The 16,711-nt window shown below is 39.8% G+C and overlaps 1 protein-coding gene across 1 annotated transcript in view; it reads left to right on the plus strand.

The window, feature by feature from the left end:
• Window positions 1-16,711, plus strand: part of MAP7D3 (MAP7 domain containing 3) — a 43,329-nt gene that overhangs the window by 2,532 nt on the left and 24,086 nt on the right. Inside the window, exons 2-5 of the mRNA XM_068204692.1 lie at window positions 10,418-10,513; window positions 11,309-11,389; window positions 12,807-12,970; window positions 15,703-15,817. Of these exons, the coding sequence (XP_068060793.1) occupies window positions 10,418-10,513; window positions 11,309-11,389; window positions 12,807-12,970; window positions 15,703-15,817 (456 nt within the window). The remainder of the gene's footprint in view (window positions 1-10,417; window positions 10,514-11,308; window positions 11,390-12,806; window positions 12,971-15,702; window positions 15,818-16,711) is intronic.

Raw genomic sequence — 16,711 nt, forward strand, 5'->3', positions numbered from 1 at the left:
GTTAAGGTTTCTGAACATCACTTAACATTAGAAATTAATTGTACATTGAACCAGCAGTGCATAGATGGCAGTTGCTTACCCCATTTTTGTTATCCATGTTTGCTGCTGTCATCCCTCAGGGATGAAGAGGAATTTTTGATCCTATTCTAATGCCATAAGTACTGCTTAGCTTGTTAAGATGTGAGAAGAGGGGAATAGTCGGGTACTTGTGGTTTATCCAGTAAGTGAGGTTTTCCTTGAGTAGTGTGGGTAATCAGAGGAAAAATACCAGTAATTTAAGCTGCTGTAGCCTACATTTATTGTCTTCATTTTCACTGGAATACTGAAAACTCCCATCTTTTATAGTATGGATGGTAGGAAATGTTTGGATTTTTTTACTAGATCTTGGTGTTCCTGTGCTGTTGCCAGGATTTCCACTCATATTGAATTGCTGTTGCAAAGGTTGTTCAAAATAATATATTTAAATGCTGTTCATACATATTTTCCTTTCCAAGACCTGCATCATCTTTTGGGAAACCTGTCTCAGGTTTGGGGAACAAAATAAAGTGCCTTTTTCAGTAAATCTAGCTTCAGGCATAAATTCCATGACCTTCAGGTCCCTGTTTGGTTGGAAGTTTTCTAATAAAACAATAGCTTCATTCCATGCAATCAGTTTTTACTCCCTGTTGAAGCGGCACTGTCTGGCTTTGTCCATTTTGCCCAGACTACAGTTCTTAGCAACAGCTTTACCAAGGGCATGTACACAGAATTGGCATGAAAAGAAGGATGGATGGGTAACGAATAGTGCAACTTCATTGCTCAAGCAAGTAGTCAGGGACATGCACAGATTTACCTGGCCTCTAGATAACAGTTTTAAAGCATAACTTAGGAACACAAACTTGTACCAGCACTTGTAGGAGTACTAGAGAACTCTTGGGTACAGTCTTGGTCCCACAACAGAAGATGGTCAGAGCTGTCTAGAGGAAGTTCTTTGGGATCCAGAAGCATGTCAGTCAGACAGTTGATGAGTTGGCCTGTGTGTCAGAGCTGCTTGCTGGAAGAAGAAAGAATTTACTTATGAATTCGGATCCTTGAAAGCCTTCGGGATTTGCAGTGTGGTTGTCAGTAGAGGTGGGCTTCAGATCTTGCCTGGGAAGCAGCAAGACGAGGAAACCATTTCTTTGCCAGGTTTCTCACAATGTGGGAGGTCTGCATGAAAAGCATCTCGAGCATTCAGTTGTTGTCCTGCTTGGTGATGTTTGAATGAGTGACTGGTACAGGTTCCATCTGCAGAGCAAAGGCAGCCCATCACTGGGGCATTCAGCTGATGATCACTGGGGCTGGCTTCAGTCTCTTGATTTGTCAAACTCCTCAGAACTCTGGAGAAAGTTCCAAGGGTTTTTTGTGCTTCATCTTTTTTCCCTGCATGAAAGTAGTAAGACTGCTTTGCAGAGTGCCAAGGTGATAAATGCAAAGAACTGCACAGAAATTGGATTTCTCGTAGATCTCAGTGGTGAGAGAACCTTCCCAAATCAGGCTGAGAACTTAATATGATTGTGATGGCTATGAGCCCTAATTTAATTTTCTTTTTGTTCAGGGAAATACAATCATACATGGTAGGGATAATTTCATGCTGATGTGCTTAGCATTCTGAAGATTACTTCCAGTTGTAAGTGGTTTATAAAAGGTTTTATTCAAATTTAGAATTTTTAATTCTTGAGATTTCTTCAAATACTTTCAGGAGATATAGCCTCCTTGCTGTAAGGAGAAAAAAGCAAACAAACAAAAAAAACCACCCAAACCATGTGCATATACAGCATATTTTTTCAGTTTCTTATGTAGAATGTTCCATTCTTTACATATTTCTTCATGTGTTGAAAGTGGAAAATATAAATTTGGCTTCTATGCTTCAATTCAGATGAAACTGTTCAGTCAGTAATGACTTGCAAGGGTCATAACTCCAATGGTGAGAGCCCAGAGATGCTGTGGCTTACACTATCCCTAACTGTGCATAGTCTTAAAAAGTGACTGGAATTAAGGACTGCTGCTTCTTCATACACTTGTGTTTTTCAAAAAGAAGACAGGGGAGTACTGATACGCTATTATTAATTTTCAGTTCAAGAGGTGATAAGAGAGGAAAGAAGGGTTACTGTAAGATAAATGGAAGAAATAATCTAGGTTAGTTATAATAATAGGGGTATCAAAACCTGCTGGTTGTCTTTAAATTTGATTAAATAATTGGAGATGCTTGCAGTCCTCTTGTGAAAGGACACCCTGAGAAATAAAATTCTGACCATGCAGTTTTAATGACTTCTGTGAATATGACTTATCGGATTACTTGTGGTAGTTTAAAATCCAACTGGGACTGCAAATTTCTTGTCTGCCACAAATAAATTAGTGCCATTTAGCTTCCAATTATACAGCTTACAACCAGGTTAATCTTAATTGATGATATGCTTTCAGTGTGTTTGCATATGCCTGTCCAATAATCAAAACCTTTCTAGATGCTGGCGTTTAAAGTTTTCTGGAGTGTGTGGTTCATGGAAGAAAAAAGTGTTGCTCAGAATTGTTTTTGTTTGAAAGAGACAGAAACCTCCACCGTGCTGCATAATGCCTGTGCATAAAGGGACACAAGCCTTTGCTTTTAAGGAAGGCTGACATAGTTGCTTGACATTTGTTTTCATCTAAATTATTTTTATATTCCAGTCAGTTTGGAGCCTCTGCTTTCTAGGTGAAGGATCCCCAGCTGAAGTTGCCTTTGAAGAAAACAGTTACCACTGGCCATGCTCAGAATACCTCTCTCTTTTCTCATAGTGTTTTTTTTTTGTTGTTTTTTTTTTTCCTTCATAATTCACAGGGAGCTTCTAAAATACTCTTTTATGAGTACTTAACTGACTCTTAATTTACAGACACTCTCTGTTGTTTAAATGCACTGACCTGAATCTTGGGAGGGAGAATAGATATTGTAGTGGCTTGTTCTCTGGGCAAGTGTTTCAAAGCTCCCAAGTGTTAAAATTCCTCTCCCAAGCCCAAGAGGGCTTGGCTACAAGAATATCGAAATACTGTAGGGATCTTTATACTTAAAGAACTTAATTTAATATAATTTTTTAAAATTTATTAATTTCAAACCTTATCCTCTGTTTATTTTTGCCTAGAGAACTTCTGAGAGGAACATTTTTGCAGTACAGAATTGTTGAATATTTTTGTATGTTGTGTTCTAGACATTAAAACCAAGGACATTCATCTCCAGGCCAGATCAGTGAGCGTCACCTTGCTCACTTACACATTTCTTTAAAAGACTTTCTGCCACTGGGTAATGAATTAAGAAAGAAATATGGTCTCTTTATTTGTGTCTTTGGCTCCTTTTTCTTGCTTGCTTTTTTTACACCCATTTTCCACTTTTCACTTATCCTTCAGGCTCTTTAGGGCAGGGACTGATTCATGGGTGCTTTGCTGGGGTCTTACATTGCATGTATTGGAGTGACCCAGAGTCTTAATTTTTTAATTAGCTGGGTGAACTGTACAGCTTTAAGAAAATTTGCAGTTTATTTCCTTTTACATTTTGCATCCCCTTTTCTGCCTTAGACAGCGGGTTTGCTGCATTAAACACGCTGTGGACCTGTCAGTGTCCTGCAGCATTTTCTGTATTGAGTAGTTTGATTTGAGACTGGCCTGTAAATGCCAACACTAGTCTCTCCTTCTGAAATGCACAGACAGTTTGAATGAGCTCTGAATTTTCCGTGAGAAATTAATCAAGTGTAAAAAGCAAAAGCAGTAGTTTTCACTGCTGTCTTGTAAAGGAACTGCTGTCCTTGCACCAAAAGAAAGCTCAAAAGTGTTTTCACAGGGTTTGTCCTGAGTCTGTTGTGGCTCGCAGTGCTGGGCTGTGGTCTGGGCTGCCATTGTTTGGGCTGGGTGAATTAAACAATAGCCACAGCCTGCAAACACGAGGACAAAAGCGTTTTCAAGGCCATGCTTCTAGCAAGCAAAAAACCCCCAGACTGTTCAGGAAAGAGGGAAGTCGTGGAGAAGTTAGCTATTGCCAGTGCTACGGATAGTGCACGGCAAGAGAAAGAAACAATACAATGAAAAAAACAGATGTGAAATAAGAGAAGAGAGCAAGAGTTTGTCCTGAAGTTACTTTTTGCCATGGCTTGCAGGAGTGTGAAGGGGAGTCAGTGTTAGGCAGCCCCCGGAGGTGGAGGAGTAAAGCAGAGAGCTGATTTCTGTCTGTGGCTTTTGCCAGTGCTTGAGTTAGAATTCCAGCGGGAGCTGAGCTGTGCAGAGGAGGCTAAAGTGGGACTGTTCTGGCATCTGTGAAGCCAGTCCAGCACTGAGGGACAAGATATGTGCTCCTGAGGCACTGGGCAGTGCTATTAAATAGAGAAAATTATTTGTACAGCAGACTGGTTATTGATAATCTTCCATTTTACCTTTTGGGTCCTTCTGTAGCTGTTAAACCTGTATCTGATTCTGTCCAGTTGGGAGTTTTAAATCTGTATACCCCTATATATAAGCATTTATGTCACATAATTAGTAAATTTCACAATGAATCCCTTGAATTTATGTAAGGGCATATTCATTGCATAGACTACTTTCATTTTAGTCTTGTGTATTAGGATACTTTGGAATTTCCAGTATGCAGAAACAGGTAAATATTTCAGCTGAACTTGAGAAGGTTCACAAGGGTCTTTTGTGAGAGTGGAGTTGCTGCTGTCATTCCACTTAATTTCTTTCAAGAGATGAATAATAATACACCTCACTACTAAAGAACCCCAAATTGTGGAAACCAGGTGTCTTTTCCAGAGAAGGAGATAGATTTAGCTTGTCAGCCCTGTGTGCACAGCACAGAGTGCTTCTTACTAACCTTATGATGGCTTCTGCAAGACTTGGTAACACATCTTTGTCCTTTCTAAGCATTGTGCTGGCAGTTGCTTTTTCCATTAAGTAGCAAGAAGTGTAACTCATGGCTGAGCAGTGTAAGTGAGGTTAAAATAAGAGAGTAAGTGACAGTGGGAGTCAGTGAGACTCCACAGGTGTGTTTTCAGTAGTGTTCAGGCAACTGAAGGTAGTGAGGATGGTGTGGCTGTTGAGCAATGGTATAGCATCTCTGACTGTAGAAAGTTTCTGGAGATGGCTGCTAATTCTCTTAAGGACAAATTTCAATGCCTTGGTCTGTGCTTATATTACAGTCAAGTTGGGTTTTGATTATGTGCTTCCCCTAGGGCAAAGTGTGCAGAGATCAATGCAAAAATGAACTAGCAATCTTCCTGGTGCCTTTCTGGTCATGCCCCAGGTTGAGTACATAGTATGAGTATCATCCATCTTTAAGATTGCTTCAGCTGTAGCTTTGCAGGTTTCCTTATAAGAAATAAGTAACTTTGTTAATTATGTGATTTTTAAAAGAAAAATAATTCTAGGTCTTAATCTCAATGTGGATGTTTGAAGATAAGTAAAAATTTAAGTTCTTACAAGTATGTCTCAAATACTCATGGAGCTGCTGATTCATATATTGCAAAGGAATGTTTGTGTTGGGTTTCCCAGTAGGATCAAAACTTGTGATCAACTGAAGAAATCACCTTGAACTGTCTTGAATTTTGGAAGCAAAATCAGCATGTTGTACAGAATTAGCTGAGGAAGTGGTCTTAAAGGGAGGAAAGCACATAAAGGTAGTAAAATAGGTATCCCGTGTAGGGAATAAATACAGGACAAAGTTTGCAAATGAAGTCTGGGGTAGGGATAAGACAACAGGAAGCTCTTCTAACCTGCTGAAGCTGAGAGTGTGCACTGCTTTCTGGAGATCTCTGTGCTTCCCATCTGGTGGCTGCCCAGACAAAACAGGAGAACCATCTGCCTTCCAGCTGGTCCGTCAGAAGGTGCCTACCAGGAAGCTCATGTGTTTGTTTGTGGAGCCTGTCAGTCCTTGCAGCCCAAAGATGGGATGTGAGGATCAACGGGGAAAGACAGAAAAGGGGAAAACAGGGAAGAGAGGAGTGCCCACAGAGAGGGCTTTCTCTTCATCATTAGAAACTTTCTGTGTTGTCCACTTGTTTGTGTGAAGGTGCATCCTTCTTCTGGTGTCATGTGAACAAGGAGCAGTGGTGTAAAAACCAATACCTAATTTTTCTTAAAGCTTCAAGCATATGATCTTGCATCTGTTTGTCTTAACCTATGTTAATTAATGAGTGAAAATCAGCTTAAAAGGCATTGTATGGAAACTTGAATCCTGACTTTTCTTATCTTCCCTGAGAGTATGTACAAAACTTAGTAAAACGATCTGAACACTTACTGGCAAACAGTAGCTCCCTGTACTTGAGCAAGGCAGAAATGGAGGCTTGCAGATTTGGCACAGTTTGCTATAAAATCAGAGATAATTTGCTGGAAGGTTCACTTTTGATTCAAGGATTGCTTATTGGCTTCTTGTTGTTTGCTTTAAACTTTTATGGACACACTTAGAATCATAACAATGCTTAACATTCAGGAGCCCTCCTATAACACCCCCTGTTTCAGAGGCTTAGTCTGGGATTTTTTTGTTTGCTTTGCATAACGAGTCATTAAATCATAAGAAGCAGGAGGATTGCTGTGAAAGTCAGCACATTGTGCTCTCCTCTGTAGTTGCACAAGGGAAGGGGAGAGTGAGGGGCAGTGTCCGGCCGGGTCGCGGGCACGGGGATGGGATGGAAGGCCTGGACCTCGCTGGGGAAAGGGACAGAAGTGCTGCAGTCCCTGATGAGGTTTACTAAGAACAGCAGCGGGTTCTTTGCCAGTCTTGGCAGGGGCCAAGGGTATTAGCCGTGTGCAAGGGTTGAAATAGAAATCAAGGTTTATTTTTAGCACCGGTCTCTTCAGGGCATATTGGAAACCTGATCAGGGAAGGGAAGTACTGTCATGCTCGGTGTGAGGGAGGCACCTCAGCACCAGCACTGTCAGTGGATCGTGAGCTGGAAGTGAAACTGGGAGAGGTGGATTTATCTAGAATGTCACCTCCTGGTGCTTCTGTGGGTTTGATTTATCTCCGATTTGCTTAGCCAGACCTGGGGCGCTAAATGGTGATGAGGGTGCAGAAGGAAAACTGCTTCCCAAATTACCTAATCATTTCATGGTTCAAATAGCTCTATTTTATTATGCATGAATGCAGATATAATGATTAGCCTCATGCATGGCTTATATTTTTATTAATTTTACCTGGGCACTTAAAGGTAGACTACTGTAAAATAATCACACACATTATGCTGATCACAAAATATTGTTGTGAAAGACTACTGTGAGAGAGCAAGCTCTGAATAGAAATGAGATATAATTTTACTCTTAAGAGAATTTTTCTTCTCCAGCGAGTTTGCTGAATATGTCCATGAAGGCACCCCCCATTAATGCAACATGTGACACGGATTCTAGTGAAATGGTTGTTAACTGGTTTCCTGTTCTGGGGTATCCTGATTCATTACAGAGGTATTGGGTTCTGTATTTTACAGAGATATATTTAGTGGAAAATTCTTTTCCATGAAGCTTCACTCCATAGCAGACTGCTACATTCATTATGGAAATCTAGGCAGAGAAATTATAGGTATCTGTGCCAAAAACCATTTAAGTATATTAATTATTAAGGTTTTTTTATCATATCAAATCAAAATAAGATAGGTATTTCTTAAAGATTGCATAGTGCAATATTTACCTGTACAGGTAAATATGCAGTGCATTTTCTTTTACTGTAGTAAAATGTGGACTTTGAAAATCACAGTTTTGTATTGTAAATTTACTGTGAAATTGTCAAGGGCCATAAAACCTGTCTGTTGACTAGGAACTTGGTGAAATTGAGCTCACACATCTCAGGAATGTATCTAATGTGATGTCTGTACTCCTTTTATTAATGTTCTGTTCAGATCCCCAGTTCACATTTGACTTTGGCTTTCTGTCGGTTAAATGGATCACATCCATGTGACATGAAGGTGCACGCCTTGTGCCTTAAATCTGCTACTTCCAAATGTGTAAGCACATTGTTTCTATGCAAATAATGAAGTATTGAAGGAGTGAACGTAAAATATTTTATCTGGCATACAAAAAACCTTGATGTGCAAAGTCCTCTGGCTGGGTATTTCTAGAGTTTTTTCACCTCTGTGTCCTCTGCAAGCTGAACTGCTTCTGTAACCCACTTTCCTGTCTTATAGAATAGTAGTCTTTTGCAACCTTAATTAATTAAAATAAGCTGACTAATTGCTTTGCAAATGTGACACATTTTTAAATCAGTGCCTTCTAATCATGAACATTATTCCAAATGAATGTTTATTTTTGATTGAGTAAATAAATACATAATCCCCCATATCCATTATGGCTGCTTTGTTCAGCAAGGTTTCTAATGGTAAAATACTTCTTCAAGTAAAATAAAATTATTATTGTACCTGTTTAATTGCAGGTTGCTTCTTACTATAATTTTGTTATGGAAATTTGGATATTTAAACTTTGAGAGTTGAGGCAAAATTCCGGTGTTGGTTTTAACTGAAGGTGGTTTAGGTGCAGAGTGACTTTGTTCTGTTGGGATAATTTCCTGCCTGGGTTGAGTTGGCTCAGGCTTCCTGGGCACCTCTCCCTCCTCCCTTGAGGAAAGATGTACCTGGATTTCTGTATTTGTCTGAAATCTAAGTGATATTTGAAGGAGCTTATGTTCCTTCAGCCTTTGTGATGTACAAAGGTGTCATTGGATATGAATGCCCTGGTTGTACATTTCTGCTCTCAGAACACCTGCAGTGGGCTAATTTTCCTCTGGCTGTTTTCACTTCTATTTGTGTTAGAATAGATAATTCTGTTGTTCTCCACTTGGTGTTTTTTTTGGGCTGGATTCCCATCCATGTGACATGCAACAGTGTACAAAAACCAGAATTTTGTCTGTCTTGTCTGATCTAGATAGTGGAAAAACAGTGAGCCTTTTTTAAGCTATTTTTTTGCCAGTTGGTAATCTCATTGTGTTGTAGTATATCTGGTCTCTGACTTGTGTGAAAAGAGCCTCAGAGATGTATAGGATGGGGTTGAGGAAGACTTTTGTTTGCTGCTGCAGTGAAAAATTAATTCAAGACATGGCAACAGCTGCGGGTGACAATTTAGAGTTGCTGAATAAGTATTGTAATCAGCATTTATCACTGAAATCACATGGGATTAAACACTTTGAGGTGATTGTTCTTGGGCACAGCCTTAGGGAGGGTTATTACCATGACACAACTAGTTGTCATGGCAATGCAGGGAGAAGAGGAAGACTCTTCCTTCCTCTTTTGCATTCTGCAGTCCTCTTAATAAAGGGAAGTCGGATCACTGGCAAAGTTGTAGTCTCCTTTTTTAATATAGAACAGCAATTTGTACTATTGGTCCTTCACGTACTGGGTGAGATCACAGCACCTTATGTGTTCCTTTTGTGGATTTGCCTTTTCTGGGTAAAACTGGCCTCAACTTTCTCGTGTGTTCTGAGTTCTGTTCCCTTGCTTCCCCTAAAGTTGGGCTTTTCCATGGAAGCCAGTTGAGCTGCCAGTGTCTGTCAGCCAAGGTGAGAGCAGGGTGGCAGTGTGTGAGGACACCTCTGTTTGAGCTGTGCAGGGCACTGGGGTAATGCTGTCTTACAGGTTGCCCTGCCTGCTTTCCCAGTAACTCTTCACACCCTTCGAGGTGATTAGTGAAGGTTGATATCAAAACAAAGAAAATCTGGAGAGAATGATACAGTAAATTAGTCTCCCTGACTTGTTAATGGGTTTTGTTATGCAGCGAAATGAATATTGGTAGCATTTCCTTTCTGTGTGATTATCTGTGAGTTGTAGCCCTGCATTTTGCTGAAGTCGCCTTGGTGAAGCTCAGATAAGGTGAATGGGTCTCTGCACAAATGCTCAATTTCTGTTTTGGAGTCTTAATTAAAATTTCTTTTTGAAGATCCAGTTTCAGAAGTATGTTGTAAGCATCCCTTAATGGTTTACTTTATGCAGCTAATCCCCTTTCTCTTTCATGTCATGAAATAATGACAGGTCTTCATAGACCTCTCCCTGCTTGGGTCTCATCAGAATATGATTCCAGCAGTGCTAATGGGCTATTGCATACATGTATGCAGCCCACAAATACTCATGTGGCAGCAAAGAGTTTCTATTATTGAGTGTAAGTCACATATAGCTTTGCAAAATAATGGAGTTTATTCTAGAAGAGTAATTAAAGTTATTATTATGTTTGATCTTTGAAACTCTATAGTCTTAAAACACAAGATTTGCTCAATATTTTTACAACTAAAAGCTATGCCCGGTCTCAAGTCTCATTTGACAAGTTTTTCCTTACAAGCTGAGCAGCCCCCAGTTAATTGTTTAATAAAAGCATCAGCGACCTCAAGTAGAATTTTATGTATTTATTTTAGATATTTATTTCATGCGTTTCAGTTGTAGAGCTTTTCTTAATGTGGATTGATTCTTTCTCACAGTTGCTGCAGCCCAAGCCATAGCAGAAGAAAGAAGAAGCCAAAGTGGCATTAGCCCTCTTGCAGTCCAGACCTCAATAAAGACAGCAACTAAACCAGGTATAATTACAGGTCATTGCGCTTAATGAAGTGCTGGGCTCACAAGGGAGGGTTAGTAGGAATTGAAAAGAACATACTTGGAGAGAAATTTGGTGCTCTTTCTTCAGGAGGTGTCAGAGGACCTGGTAGATGTTTTGTAGGTCTGGTTTTGATGACAGATTTCTGGTTTTGACAGGCTCAGAGTTCAGTGGAAATTGCCTGTCTTGTAAGCAGGACATGACAGCAAATATAAATGATGGTAACTGGGCAAGTTACCAGCTCACTTCCTGCTGAAATTCAAGTTTTTATACCTGCAAAGACTGCTTAAGTCTTGGTTCTGCTTAGTCTGCAAATGAGCTGTCCTGCAGTGCTCTGAATTTGTCATGACAGGTGAACTGTCTGTTCCCAGATGACATTTCCCTAAATTCCTGTCATTCTTGTTCATGGGCGTTAATATGTACAAGAATGAGGATCAGGGCTGAATATGGAATAGGGTATGTTCTCACACATCTGACTTCTTAGGGTTTCCTTTGACTGTTCCTATGGAAACTTTAATATGGTGTCTGCTTTCTCTTGCACCAATTAAAGATAGTTTAGTGAGGGAATGGAAAGGGGGAAGAGGAGGATGTTCAGCTTTCTGTGAATTTTTCAGATGGCATTTTTAATCTCTATATAGAGTGTCCAGTGATTTGGTGGTGTGTGCATCTCTCAGGAAGTTTCATTCTCCTTTTGATAGTAAAGACTTTTGACATTTTATTTAAATTTGAATGTTCAAAGTCATTGACAATTATGTGTCTTCAATTTTTCTTTTGACAGTGATAGATGGTTCCATGCTAAGAACAGAAGAAAGGCAAAGACTGGCCAGGGAGCGAAGAGAAGAGCGGGAAAAGCAACATGGTATTTTCATGTTTCACTTAAAATATCACTTTCTAAAATGTTTCTCTTAAAGGAATTACTGTCACCCTTATTCCATGTTTTGTCACTTTCTGTCAGCTTGCTGGGGACAAGAGACAAGGTCTGCTCTTGGTCTTGCATCAGTGTCCATCTGTTAACCTGAATGAAGAAGTTTTTGATTTAAGAGGAGAACACTAAAGAATTTTAGCTTCTTAAAGCTTTATGTCACTCCTGACCTTCCATTTCTTATCAACCACCCAGCAAATTTAGCTAATTCCTCATTGAAAGCCTTAACAAAAACACTTTGGAAAATAGAACTTTTAGCTTAGAATTCCTTCCTATAGCCCTGAAGACTGACGTTTGGAGAATGCTGATTCAGAGAAAACCAAAAAAGATTTAGCTACTTGAATGGCTTGTTTGCCTTGAGCACTGCCTCCCTTGTTTCCCAGCACACTGAAATGACTCCTGTATCGAGGTGTCAGCAGTATACACTTTATCTTAGCAGGGAATCTGAGACTAGATAACAGCAGAAAACTCTTGCCCAGCTTTGTGCTGTTTGTGATGTGAATCAGGGCATGTGTGTGTAGCAGGAGATGAAAGGGTCACAGTGTGCCCTGCAGTCCTGGGTCTTGGGTTCTCTGCTTGTGAGGAGAGATGCCTTTCTGAGCTGTACATTTCTTTCTCAACATAAAAGCAAAGACCCACAACAACAGGAATTATTGTGTTATCCTAATATGGGAACAGGGTAGTTATTATGATGCATATAAAATTCAGAAATATTTTGGGTGCCCTATGTGTAGATGCTGCCTGTGCATTGTTGGTGTGATTATCTGGTCTCTTGGTTAATTTCATCTGTCTGGCCATGGAAAATACTCTGTGCATTCTAGCTTTGTGTCAGAGGACCTGAGGTTTCCTGTTGAACTGCACACAGCTGTTCCTTGGTGGAGGCTGCAGAGAATGGTGATAAACCTATTTTGAACTCCAATGCAGAAACTGTAGGGTCTTCCCATCTTGTCACTCAGTGCCTTATATATTACTATATTTTGTTCTAAAACCCAAAAAATATACAACATAAAAAGTTCTACTTTTTCATTTTTAATGTACTGCTTCCTTACAGAGACGTCACCATTATGTTGATAAGAAAAGTGTATGCTTAATATAGGGAATATACATATCCTGATATTCCTGTCTAGACAGTAAAGCCTAGTGGCAGGCAAAGTTCTAATTCCACATCCAGCCTGGGGACAGAATTAAGGATGAGTCTCTTGTCTGTTGTCACCTCTGCAAGCTCATCTTCCTGTACATTTTCACTTCAGGTGGTAAGAATTCTACTTGGATAGTCTTTTGCTTGTAAGTTGCATTGCAATATCAATGAATGGCTAAGTTTGATTTTAATTTTTTCTTAAAAATATTCTTACAGCTGCCAAAGAGACACAAATCCTTGAAAAGGAGAGAAAAGCAAAACTCCAGTATGAAAAACAGTTAGAAGAAAGGCAGAGAAAGCTAAAAGAAATGAAGCAAAAAGAGGAACAACGGAGGGCAGCAGTAGAAGAGAAGAGGAAACAAAAAATAGAGGAGGAAAAGGTAACACACATCAAAGTTCCATAGATTAAAAGATCTACATGGTTTTCCTACATTACCATGCTCTGAAGTGTTGTGAATGAGAAACTCAGGGAAATGATGAATGTGTTAGAACATAAAAGTATTTTCCATATCTACAGTGGGCTATGTAGGCACATGTTCACCTTCCCCATAGAGCTTTAGCTATAACTGAGGCACTCAGGACTTCAGGAGCTGTGGCTGCTTCACCACTGGCTATTTTTCACATGAGCAAAACTCCCACCCCATATTCCTAGATTTCCAAATGCCTTCAGAGCACTTTGTAGAGTCTGTCTGTAAATCAGAATGGGTGACAGGTCTTAGATTCTCTTACTTCTGTGTCTTGCTTCCTTCTCAGGCCCTGCTGTGGCCTGAGACTCACATTCTCGTAATTCTTCTAAAGCAGAACTCATTCCTGTATGATGAAAGGTGGTGATGTTATCTGTGTGTTTGTCATTTGCTGCTTTGAACTGTGTAGTGACTGTTCTCACTGGCCTTTGCTCTGACTGGACATGGAAAGGCAGAGCAGTGTTTGAGTTTGGGACTCACTCAATGGATAGAAGCTGACAGCAGAAATAAATACATGAAGTTATTCCATCCTTTTGACAAGTAGCTCTGTTAGTGCATATTAAATGTGCAAGTTCTGAAGGGGTTCATTTCCAGCGTGTCAGCATCACCATGTGGAAGCATCACACATTCTGTTCTTTCATAAGCTGGTTGTAAGAACTTGCTTGTGGGTCATTGGTGAGGAGCTTGTAAGTCTGGCTGGCTGCTCCTTTGAGTCCAGTGTTCTAGCAATCCATCTTTACTGCCCTTTTTCACTGGCAGTATTCCACACTGGTGTTTGGTTTTCTGTAATGAGCTCCTGGGTGTGATCAGATTGATATTCCATTTGAACTTCATAGTTTACACTGCTGGAGAACAGAAATGTTTGGGTGGGCAGTCCAGTGCAGTGTCATTTCTTTAAGCAGCTACTTCATGCAGAAAACATCTCTTCTGCTTCAAAAAGATGTTACATTTATTACATTTATTCGTGCAGTTTTGAGGATAGTAGTTATGTTTTAAGTGGCCACCAGAGTGAATAATCAAGGAAGACAAGGACTAGCAATGAGGTGTTTACCTTGTCTTTTACTCAGTCCCTGGAGATGACCTTCTGCATAGGGTTATATATCCAGAATCTGGAAGGTGGGAAGACAGTATGGATTTGACCTATAAAACCTTGCCTTCAGTCAGAAAGTGAAAACAGATCTTGACTTTGGTACACTGACACAAGGAAAAGATACCAGCACAATACCATCTACAACCATCTATATTTGGTAGATAGAAGTGCATCAAAATACATATTTTGTATGTATTTGTTATCATTTGTTAACAATATTGTTAACTTTTTCAGCCAGGCCTTGTTTAGTTAATCTTCTAATAAGGTAGGAGCAGTAGCACAGTAGCAAATACTGTGGAAAAGGGAGTGGTTCTAAAAATCTTGAAGACCACTAGCTGTGGTGAGGATTCAGATACCTGTCTTTCCACAGCTCCTCAGTCATTCTGCACAGCTCTGCAGCTTACTATATTGAGGTCTTGAGCTCATTTCTGTCATTTGTAAAGTGAAGCCTATGTCTTTAACTCTGACTGAAAAATTACTGCACTGCAGATACCTCCATGGAAATACAATCTACAGATTACATAATGTCTGGGTACTTTGGCACCTTAGGTAAATTCTAGTTCAGGTTTCTCTAACAGGGAAACTAAGCTTTATATTTCAAACAAAAACTTTTAGTTTTACCTTTTGTCAGTGAGCAGAATCCTCCCTTCCTTCCAGGTTTACATTGTGTGTTTTGCACGGCGACTTTTTTAGTTTGTGTTGTGAAATGGTGTTGAAAGAAGGTGAAAGTCTAGTGTCCCCAAGTGGGAGAAATGGCTGTATAATGAGTTCCCTTGACATCTTACTGCAGTGTATCTGCAGAAAATACTGCTTCAAGAGATCACTTGGGATATAGCTATTCCAGAAGAGACATGTGTTGTTGACACGTGTGGAAACCTGGCTGGCAAGAAGGAAACTAGCACGATTATGGTTCATTTTTATGCACAAGAGCTAAAGCTCCCCTGCAGGCAGTTACTAGTTCTGGAGACAGCAGCAAAAGCTTCTTCCAGCCCTCTTTGTCCTGTCAGCAGTGATTGCTGGGACCTGAACTTCATTGGTCTTCTTTTGTAGCTTTGCCTTTATGTCTTGCTGTTCCTGGTTTTGTCACATCTCAATCTCTCATAATGTCAGCATCTGTTAAGACCTGGTCATTGTTTTTGCAGTTCTTTGAAATTACAAATAACTTTATACTTGGTATTTTATAATGGAGAATTTTTATCACCTTTTAGAAATAACTTCATCATAGAAATAGTTTCAAGGGTAACAGATTACTTTTGCTCAGTTTGGGGTTCATCCCTATTTAGAAAATAAGTAGTGCTGTTTACTGAATAGGAAATCTGTTTGGTGGCTATTTTAAGTAAAGAGCAGAATAGATTATCTGTGCTTTAGCTCAACCTAATCATGTTTGCAGTGTTTTGAAGCCATTAATTGCCTCCAACATTCTTTGCATAATAATTTTTGTAACAAAATCCTGGTAAAACAGATTATAAATCATACTGGGGGGGGGGGAGGCTGTATTTTGTTTCCTGGTGTTGCTGTGGTTAACAGTTACAAGCTTCATGGAGGTGTTGTTTGGTAGGAGCGCTTTGAAGCAGTTCTGCATCGCACCTTGGAACGCAGTCAACGGCTGGAAACACGACAGAAGAGATGGTCATGGGGGGGGTCTGTAACTCCAGACTCAGAAGGCAAAACAGGTAAGCAGCACTGGTTTTAGTAGGACTGAAATCACAGAATATTCTGTGTGAACACTGGCAGATGCAGCACTATTCATAGGGACCTGGGCATCCTTTCCTATCTGGGATCTTAAAGCAGGATCTATGTGTGGCTCATGGGAAAGTGTCATATCTGTACTTGCCCTGAAATGCTGCTCAGATTTAGAGCTATTTCTGACCTTGGGAAGAGCTGGAGAGAAGCTTCATGGGAAACACAGCACATTGACAGCACTGCCAGCCCTCAAACATCAGATAAGGGGAATTATGATCTGTAATATTAAGATAATTCAGAGCCCTTCAAATGCAGTTAATGTAATGGAGTGCTAAGACTGGTGATTAAACCAAAAGTACCCAGTTGTACTCTAATATCACATCTAAAATGTTTTAAACACAGCCTTGGAGTTATGGAAGGCTGACTGATTATTTGAATGCCCAGTAATGGGTAAGGAAATGCATTGGACAGTTCAAGCTTCTTGGAACATGGATTCTATTGTGGATTGGGCGATGCATTTTAACAGTCTTTAATTTTAGCTCAGATAATTTCCTGTTTCACAACTAACTGTTTCTGCTTGTATACATTCTGAAATCAGACCAGCAAATAGAGATTGCAGTAGAAGGGATCTTTTCATGCACTACCTAACCACCTATAAATAACATAAGTTATTGGCCAGGAATAAAATAAATCCAAAAAATGCTTCAGTTCAGCCTATCCTCTGTATTGGTGGAATTGTACTGAGTATGGTACTGTCATTTTCTGTCAGCTTGAGTGTGTGTTTGTAACATATTTGAAAGTGCTTTGATATTCGTTGTCATTATGATATGCAGCATCCCCATTTTTTGGTTAACTTGCATTTTTTTGCTATATAACATCATGAC

This window comes from Anomalospiza imberbis, chromosome 14, assembly GCF_031753505.1.
Source record: "Anomalospiza imberbis isolate Cuckoo-Finch-1a 21T00152 chromosome 14, ASM3175350v1, whole genome shotgun sequence".
Lineage (NCBI taxonomy): Eukaryota > Metazoa > Chordata > Aves > Passeriformes > Viduidae > Anomalospiza > Anomalospiza imberbis.